Source organism: Bufo gargarizans, chromosome 3 (assembly GCF_014858855.1).
Source record: "Bufo gargarizans isolate SCDJY-AF-19 chromosome 3, ASM1485885v1, whole genome shotgun sequence".
Classification (NCBI taxonomy): Eukaryota; Metazoa; Chordata; class Amphibia; order Anura; family Bufonidae; genus Bufo; species Bufo gargarizans.
The window spans coordinates 365,397,632-365,407,643 of NC_058082.1; the positions used below are offsets into that span (position 1 = coordinate 365,397,632).

At 41.1% G+C, this 10,012-nt stretch overlaps 1 protein-coding gene across 1 annotated transcript in view; it reads left to right on the plus strand.

Moving 5' to 3' along the window:
- The window catches only part of SLC9A1 (solute carrier family 9 member A1), a 74,792-nt gene extending 66,336 nt beyond the window's left edge, over positions 1–8,456 (plus strand). The window contains exons 8-12 of the mRNA XM_044288043.1: positions 1,203–1,376; positions 3,091–3,205; positions 3,348–3,449; positions 6,795–6,867; positions 7,745–8,456. Of these exons, the coding sequence (XP_044143978.1) occupies positions 1,203–1,376; positions 3,091–3,205; positions 3,348–3,449; positions 6,795–6,867; positions 7,745–8,019 (739 nt within the window). The 3' untranslated portion in view covers positions 8,020–8,456. The remainder of the gene's footprint in view (positions 1–1,202; positions 1,377–3,090; positions 3,206–3,347; positions 3,450–6,794; positions 6,868–7,744) is intronic.
- Positions 8,457–10,012: the final 1,556 nt, after the last annotated feature.

Below are 10,012 nucleotides of genomic sequence, written 5' to 3' on the forward strand. Positions count from 1 at the left end.
TGAATCCTTTTCTGTGTACATAGCTGAGATATTATAGTAGCAGCCTGTGGAATTTTTGTCTTTTCCGTCAGACCAGGAGCTGATGGGTTCCTTATCTTTGCCCTACTAAAAACTCATTGTTGCTCAGTTCTTGGCTTACTGATTAGAATCTGGCTTAAATAAGTGTTTATGACAATTTGGGGTGCTGGCACACAGTGCACTTCTGACACGAATCAGGATGCAGTTTTCAATTTAGTTGAAATGATTTAGTTCATTTCAGCTAGCTACAATAAAAAAACTGCATCCTGAATGCATGTCAGAACTGCACTCTGTGCCAGCACCCTTAGTATAGAGATAATGTTTATTAAATGACCAGCACAAAGTTAGAAAAAACTGTTAATGCTTAGTGACAGAATGGCTCAATATTTTTAATAAAGGCCAATTGAAAATATTATTTTTAGACAAAAATTTGTAAAATGCAATCATTAACAAAAATTGCCCCTGAAGATGTACATAGCCTTTAATTTATTCTTATTGCAAGTTTCAATAATAACAATACAGTACAGAGAAATTATCCAAACCAGATCCTTGTGTGTGTGTGTGTGTGTGTGTGTGTGTGTGTATACAGTCGCGAAAATATATACCAATAGGGGCTGATGGTATAACAGTAATCGTTAATAATAGGTAGGAACTATCTTGCAGGAAATACTGTCAGCAGTAATATAAGAATCCTAGAGCAATATGCGAGGATGTGTCTTGGGTTCTTCCTTCTTGCTCCATGAAAAACAAGGGGGTGTGGGTAGGGGATGAGTATGACAGATCTTAAATTTAGTAAATACCAAGTATTCGATGATCGCTATAATGGGGAGTGTTCCTTCTTGATGTAGACTATGTCCTAAGAGGGTACATAAAGGTGTCGGTATTTAAAGTTTCTAAACGTAACCTAAGCTTCCCAAGTTTTCTGGAATTTAAGCTACTATTTTGAGCCAATTCCTCCAACCAATAAACCCGGTCAACTTTGGATATCCATTCTGCCACAGTTGGAGGACACGTGGAGTGCCAGGTTTTAGAGATACTGCTGCTAAACCTGGTGCCTGGCCAGCGTCAGTCCATTAGAAGAAAACATCATACATTTCTTACAGTTGTCTATTTTATGTGAATAATCAATATGTAAGTTCAGTATTTAAAGGAGTATTGACCTAACAAAATCTCTTTTGATGCAGATTGAACCGCTTCAATAAAACTTATGTGAAGAAGTGCCTTATTGCAGGGGAGAGATCTACAGAGCCACAGCTCATTGCCTTTTATCATAAAATGGAGATGAAGCAGGCAATAGAGTTAGTGGAGAGTGGTGGCATTGGAAGGATCCCGTCTGCTGTATCTACCGTATCCATGCAGTAAGTGCTGTCGGGCGGTCATAATTTAATCATTATTAATTATGGTCATAATGCAATTAAGAATTATTAATTATGGTCTTAAAATCCTGAAAAAAAATAAAATTTGTCATAAATTCTTGAAATCGTGACCTGGTGAGTTGTAGACAACCTAATCGATACAATTCACATCTGAGTCCGACTATTTCCTCGGATAGGAAGTTCTTTTAGCGTTAATGCTAAAGGTGTAGTTTTCCATTATACAATAATACACAGGTGGTATAAAAATATGCAGATTTATTGGTTACAAGGTATAAACATAAATAAGTAAATAAACATTGATATATGCAAATTAATATATTCAGCGTTGATATAAAGCATTACAAGCTTAATACATGTGAGTAGAAGTAACTTGTCACATTATAACAAAGCTATTAGGTTAGGATATCAAAATGGGAAAATTATTTATATACATCACTTCTGTTCAGAGGAAACCTCATGGACATGTCTAATCCTAGACATCAATATAGAATGCTAAATATATTCTGCCCCCTTCTAACCAACTATACGTCACATGACTTCAAGAATGGGCAAATCCATTAAAGGATATAACTTGGGGATAACTGTATCCTTCAGCCCCATCCTGGACTATTTTTACACATATGACTTTGGGAAGACTATTAAAGGGAACCTGTCACCGGGATTTTGGGTATAAAGCTGAGGACATGGGCTGCTAAATCGCCGCTAGCACATCCGCAATATCCAGTCCCCATAGCTCTCTGTGCTTTTATTGTGTAAAAAAAACGATTTCATAGATATGTAAAGTAACCTTAGATGATTCCTGTCTCCTCCATGCTTGAGAGATGAGTCCAGTGTTCTCTTACACTGCGCAGAGAAAGATTATTTTATGTGTGTGTATCTATATATAAAATCATTGGGTTTTTTTACACAATAAAAGCACACAGAGTTATGGGGAATGGATATTGCAGATGTGTTAGCGACTATCTAGCAGCTCATGTCTGCTCTATACCCAAAATCCCGGTGATAGGTTCCCTTTAAGACAAACAGGGATCTATGATCAAAGCTATTATTATTAAATCGGAAAAACTTGGAACAAGTCTTTCCTGTGGGAATCTATCATTTAGCTTGGCGAAGAATATTACTATCAATATATATATATATAAGCAATCATTTAATGCTTTGATAGATTGAGTCTAGATTCTTCTGCAGGTAGAATGAATCCTCACAATATCCTAAGACTACATCTCAATATGAAGATAATCAGTTAATTTATTTATTCGCCAATCTAGATGGTATAATTTCACCCACATTATCCAATTAGTCTTAATAAAATTAAATATCATTTTTTTGTGTCTCTTACCAAGTCCTAGTAGGAATCTCACTTATGCTCCTAGGAAAGTCGGGTGGTCCATCATCGCATATTTTACCATGGCTTTCATCTTGATAGACCCCCTCTAGAGAGCTCAGTTTGTCCTTGTGTGTCTAAGCCTGTCTTCTAACCTCTGTAGGTGTTGCTTGGTTCCTCTGGGCCAATAATTACGACAATGCACATTTGTTAGTGCGCTGGGTTAGTGAAATGCATGAGAGACTGGTCTGTATGCATGTATGTTGCCCAATTTGAGACTTATCAGAATAAGGATTTATTCAAATTCCCTTAAAACAAACCAATATCTATTTGGAAAGCTTGCATGTAAGATTCACACATCATTCTTTGCAGGAATATTCAACCAAAGCCTAAGCTATCAGATAGATTCATTCCAACACTATCTAAAGTTAAAGAGGAGGAGATCCGCAAGATTCTCCGCAACAACTTACAAAAAACACGTCAAAGGGTGAGTTGATTTCAGAGGCCCTATGCACCTTAATTATCTTTTGTGTTATCATATATTGATTTGTCTCTAGCCATGTTATTTTATGTGTGACCCCTTCTTATATTGTGCTAAAAAGAACCATTTTTTGTTCATCCAAATCTAGCTACGCTCTTACAACAGGCACACATTGGTTGCTGATCCATATGAGGAAGCCTGGAACCAGATGTTACTCAGACGGCAAAAAATTAATCAGATAGATCTTCGGGTAAGTGTGCAATGAATTTGTGCAATGAATTATACATTTAAAAAAAGACCTTGCGGTTTATGCTTTCAATTATGTAGCCTCCATTTCCTGTGGGAACCTGATGATACTTTTGTTATTTTCTGACATGGTAAAGTGTCGTCTGTGACAATGCTTTATAGTGTATTGCATGATCTTATTTCTCGCTCGTATCATTGGGGGACAAAGAACAGTGAGTATAGCTGCTTGCTGCCACTAGGAGGCGACACTAGGCTAAAAAGTGTTAGCTCCTCCTCTGCCAGCTATACCTCCTCCAGCCTGGAGAGAGCACATCAGTTTTTTTTTTTTTTTTTTCCATCTCTTTCCCTTTTAGGTAGGGGAAACGGGCACCGAGCCCCTCTGTCTACCCCGGGAGCTAGACCGGTGTCTGATTTCGGATTCTCTCACCGCTCAACCTCCCCAAGAAGCAAAAGTGGACCAGGGGAAGCCCAGGTCTCCTGCTTCCCGCCAGCCAAAGGGTCACCTTGATCTGGCGAAACCTCCCCCCGCCATTCCAGTCTCCTGCCACTTTGGGTGCCAGCTGCTGAAGATGTGACCCTGTTGGTAGTCGAAGGAGGGGTGAAGAGAAGAGGATGAAGATGGGGTGAGTAGTCGGGATGACTACTCACCCCATCTTCATCCCCTCTCGGCCACCTCGTGTGTGTAAGGGGACTTAACATGGTCATGTTATAGGTTCAAGTCCCCAGAGAGATCTCTTTATTTCTGGGATAGGGGCACTGGGCACATTGGTCATATTACCTCCGGCCGATTACCTTTTGTATTTTTGTCCCGGCTTCCCTTTGGGCTTCCTGTGTGTTTTTGTTTTTTGTTTTTTCGGACCACGAATATTTATTCCCACGGCCGGTATAGACAAGCGGGAGCCTCTGTGCTCTGCTTCGGATCACTCTGGCAGACCGGAAGTGACTCCTGATCGCCAGGCGCTGCAAATTTAGGCCCCGGCTTCTTGGGAAGGGTAGGCAGCATTCGGGCCTCCCACTGTGACCCAAGGGTGCAGGGCTAAGTTTCCCACCGCAGCTCGGAGGATTCAGACGACCGCGGCCACACCAGTGGACTCGGACTTTAGCCGGCAGCACGCGTCTTCAGGGACCACAGAGCCTGGGTCCCTTGCATACTGGTAGGACGGTTCCTTCCCCCTCCAGCCTTGAGTACATCAGTGAGCAGCCATGTCTGAAACCACTGGTAACCCCCGCATTCCAACAGCCGCCACTTATTATGCATGTGTGAAATGCAACATTAAGTTTCCTCGTGGCCAGCCAGACTCTGTCTGCTCCGCATGCTGTGAGCCAACACCGGTTCTGTCACCCCCCCTCTCTGCATCTGGAGGTGTTCGAAGTGATATGTCTCCGGTGGGGCTGACCAGAGGTGGACCTGATGGCATCCAGACTCAACCACAAGCTCCTTATCTTCTCTCGAACAAAAGATCCCAGGGCATGCGCAGTAGATGCGCTGGTGACACCATGGGGCGGGTGTTCCTGGTGTACGTATTTTCACCTCTCTCTCTACTGCCCCGAGTCTTACGCAAAATCAAGATGGAGGGCATCCAAACGATCCTCATCGCTCTGGATTGACCTTGTCGTGCGTGGTACACAGACATAGTTTGTCTCCTAGGAGACTCAAACTAGATCTTCTCTCTCAGGGTCATCTGCACCATGATAAAGCCAGGAAACAGGTGTCGTCCAGGATTTATTACAGAACTTGGAAGTCCTTTTTGCGTTTCTGTGAAAAACGTAGCCTCTCCCCGCTACGCTTCTCTCTTCCTGTCATTCTTTCATTTCTGCAGTCAGGTCTGGATTTGGGCCTTGCCCTTAATTCCTTGAAGGGACAGGTGTCAGCGCTGTCAATTTTTTTTACAGCGTCCTCTGGCACTTCAGGCTCCGGATAAGACCTTCCTGCAAGGGTTGGCCCATACAGTTTCTCCTGATCGTCCTCCCTTGCCTTCTTGGGACTTGAATCTGGTTCTGTGTTCTCTCCAATCGGCTCCATTTGAGCATTTAAACACAGTTCACCTCCGTATTCTCTCCTGGAAGGTCTCATTCTTGGTGGCTATCACTTCCATCAAGCACGTTTCAGAATTGGCAGCGCTTTCCTGTAAGGAACCCTTCCTTATTCCTCACCGAAATAAGGCAGTACTCCGACCTATACCTTTTCAGCCAAAGGTAGTCTCGGCCTTCCATGTCAACGAAGACATAGTTTTTCCGTTAGAGCTCTCAGGATTTACTTGTCTGTCTCGAACTTTCCGCCGTACGGACTCTGTTCATTATTCCGGAAGGTCCTCGCAAGGGTTTGGCGACTTCCAAGGTGACTATTGCCAGGTGGATCTGGTTGGCAATTACTGAGACATACCACTCCCAGGGCAAGGTGCCGCCCCTTGGTATTACAGCTCACTCGACCAGGGCACATCTTGGGCTCGTTTCCATCAAGCTTCAGCTTCACAGCTGTGCAAGGCCGCGACATGGTCATCCTTGCACACGTTCACCAAGTTTTATCAGGTGCATACTTTTGCATCGGTGGACTCTGTGCTGGGCCGCAAGGTCTTGCAGGCAGCGGTGTCTTGAGCTTCCACGAGGCTGTTTCCATGGGGATGTGTTCTTCCACCCCTTGGACTGCTTTGGAGCATCCCACGGTTCTGTGTCCCCCAATGATACGAGCGAGAAAACAAGATTTTTGTGAACTCATCTGTAAAATCTTTCTTGCTTAGTTCATTGGGGGACACAGCTGCCACCCATTCGGTTTCATTATAACTGCAGGTGCTGGCGTTTTTGTTTGCCAGTGGGGTCCTCAGTTTGGTTCGGCCCTTCTGGCATTACTTGTTTGTTTTTTATGTGTTTTTTTTTTTTTTTTTTTTTTTTTTTTTTTCTTCTGCTGCTTGAGCACAAACTAATATGCTCTCTCCAGGCTGGAGGGGGTATAGCCGGCAGAGTAGGAGCTAACACTTTTTAGCCTAGTGTCGCCTCCTAGTGGCAGCAAGCAGCTATACCTCAATGAACTAAGCGAGAGAGATTTTACAGGCGAGTTCACAAAAATCTAGTTTTTTTTTTTTTTTTTTTTACATTAGGTCCAATTCTTTTAACCTGGAAAATCTGTTTTGCCAAAAATATAGTAAGAAAGTCTAAATTATGGGATTATTCTACATTGATCCAGTCTAGTGATAAACTTCAGTACAGGGATTGTACATACCTGTGTATACATACGCCATAAATGTTTCTCATTATGGGCACAATACTTTTAATGTATGTGAACTATGAAATGCTGTAGTTTTAGGTGAAAGTGGTACCAGATGAAGTCATTTGTTTATTGCATTTTTTCCAGGCTGCTAATTACTTAACCGTTCCTGTGCACAAGTTGGATTCGCCTACTCTTTCCAGGGCACGTGTTGGTTCAGGTGAGAATGTGATTAACAATAAAAGTATATCTGTGGTATATAGAAAATAGTAATTCGCCTTGGTCTAACAATGTCTAGATGGCATAGCAGACACTGTTTTATGCCACTATGTACTATTTTACAGCTTATTCAGGCAGGGCCTTATGTAGAGTTCTTGCTGCATTTATTACACCAGGTCTACTTATAAGTTTGTGTTGGCAGCTTTAAGGTTCTTTAACCTAGTAGTATCCACAAACCAGAATTGGACAGTTCTTAATCCAGAAAGAAACCAGTGGCTCACCAAATACTGGTATATGGATGTTTTGGGTGTTCGAACATCAGACCAAAAAGGAATAAACTCTATAGTTCGATTGGCACTCGCTTTCTGGCACCATTTGCTCAAAAAAATATTTCTTTTGGAATATAACTTATTTATTAAAAATTCTAATTAATTGTATAAATGGCCACAAATGAATGTGTAGTATAAAATAAATGTTTAAAAAAATAAGTGGCATATATAAATTGCTCTATCTGGCAATTCTCCCATAAAAAAAAGGCATGTTTACACACCGCAGGGCCGCCATATACTGAAATAAGAGAGCAATCCAAAATAGTGACTAATTAAAGCTGGTGGGTAATCCAGTATAATTCTTTCTAGTTATTTTACCAGACAGAAAAAATTCACTTTTTTTTTCTGTTTTTCTTTTGTTCTGAGTTGTGATATGTTGTTGTGTATAAACAGTAATTCTAAGTGATAAGTAATGGACTAATTAACAGCTTTTCTGCTATGTGCTAAAGTGGCAACGTATTACTTGCACTGTATTTTCAATGGTATGGACTTCAGGTGTTGGTGTACTTGTTTATACCTTTTAAAAGTTTAACTTGTTCTTATACCCAGATCCTATCGCTTACGAGCCAAAGTCAAATGCTGGAAATCTTCCAGTAATTACCATTGACCCTGCTTCCCCTGAGTCAGTGGATCTTATTGATGAAACGCAAGAAGACGACGATGAAGGTGGGATCACCATGGTAGCCCAGGAGCCCCCTTCACCTGGGGCCGATGATGTGTTTGATCCTAGTGAAAGTTCTAACACCCAGCGCTTACAAAGATGTTTAAGTGATCCTGGGCCTCAGCCTGAAGAAAACCAACCTTTCCTGCCCAAAGCAGAGTGATCTGTACAGTATGTAACTGGGCTGAAACAAATGAGACACAGGCAATAGTCATTCTACACTCCACATCCCTCCCCTCCGAATCTGTTGGTATACATTCATTCTTAAATTAGACTTTCTCAACTATTTATGAATTCTTTTTTTTTGTCACTTGTGTTCTCATTAGCCCTCATTGCCATATTTTTATATATTATTTTTTATTTTATATTTCTAACCAAAGAAATTTGAATTGCTGTATATTTTTGTGTCCTTTATTGTTTATTTTATTGCTTTTTATATACATGGTGATAGGTCTTGCGCTCTTGTTATACTTTAATAATCTTGTTTTAAAAACGGATCCAAGCCTGTTTTACTTTAAGAACAGAGGCATAGTAAAATATCAGGATCCCTCTGTGAACCTCAGTCATGTCTATAAAGATATCAGATACCTAGATTTTAAAGCTTGCTTTCCAGCCTCCAATTCTGTTCATGTGAATGTATGATGAAATTATCAATGCGCACACACTAATGTAACCCCTAGACCCCCACACACCAGCAGTAAATATGTAAACCATCAAGGTACTCCAGCTTCATGGCCAGTGTTTAAAATGCTTAGAGCCTACAATATCCTAAAAACCGAACCTCACTCCCCAACCCACTACAACCTGTACAAAAAAAGAGCAAGGATTTAACAAGGTAAAAAATCTCATTTTATTCAATATAAATCACATGATCATTACAGGTGAGACTCAAAAGAGACAGAACATGGAGACGGGGCCACAAAAGGGCTCTACAATGTGGAGAATCACGATGGGGGATAATGTGACCATATACAGCAGGTAACAGACAATTGACAGAAGCTGTGAATATTGGAGTAGTTGCGGGTGCAATTGCTGTTCCCTAGTATTGAACAACTACCTGACTCTTATTCACAGTGTCCAAACAATGGATGCTGTAGGGTATACTAGGACGGTGCAATACTACTCATAAAGATGGCATAGAACAACTGCAAGCCACTAGTCCCACCCTAATCCAGATACCATGTTACCTGCCCATGTTGCTGCTGAAAAATGGTGACACGGTTCCCCCACTGCTTCAACCTCAACACGTGTTTCGCCACGTAGGCTTCGTCAGGAGGTACCTGGTAGGTATTGTTCAATACTAGGGAACGGCAATTGCACCCGCAACTACTCCAATATTCACAGCTTCTGTCAATTGTCTGTTACCTGCTGTATATGGTCACATTATCCCCCCATTGTGATTCTCCACATTGTAGAGCCCTTTTGTGGCCCCGTCTCCATGTTCTGTCCCTTTTGAGTCTCACCTGTAATGATCATGTGATTTATATTGAATAAAATGAGATTTTTTTTTTTTTACCTTGTTAAATCCTTGCTCTTTTTTTGTACAGTGTTTTAAAATGCTTCCCTACCCCTTTCTTAGGGTAAAAAAATCACATTACTAGAGCGGCACATTTTATTAACCTTTGGGTGTATTGGAAACATGTGCTTGGCATTTTGTCATTGTCAGTAGATGTGTATTATAAGCTATTTAGATGGACCAGATACAAGACATTTCAGCATGGGTTATGTATTTGGCAACTGGGACATTCCTCCCATTTAGTTTGCAGTCACATTTAGGGAACAAACACCTCTTAAGCCACACTGCTTCAACAGTTGAAGACAAATGATTGTGCAATAATAGTGCTATGTTTGTGAACACTAGTGTGACGGAGATACATGCATGTATCATGTGCCTTTGCTCTGCACATAGAACAAGAGGAGCATTAAAAAGTGTGTACATACATGGGTGTGCAGAGCTGCCTTTGCATGCACAGTTCTCCCACACACAGTGGTTCTTCTGCAGCCTACTGTATAAAGGTAAAGTTTTCTGGTGTCTGTCTATGGACTTTGGAAGACTTATTATTTTTTTTTTTATTTAGGAAATGGAAAATAAATGTGTGATTTTTATGTTGTCTCTCTTTATTTCATGTTCTCTCTGCCACAAACCATGGTCTTTT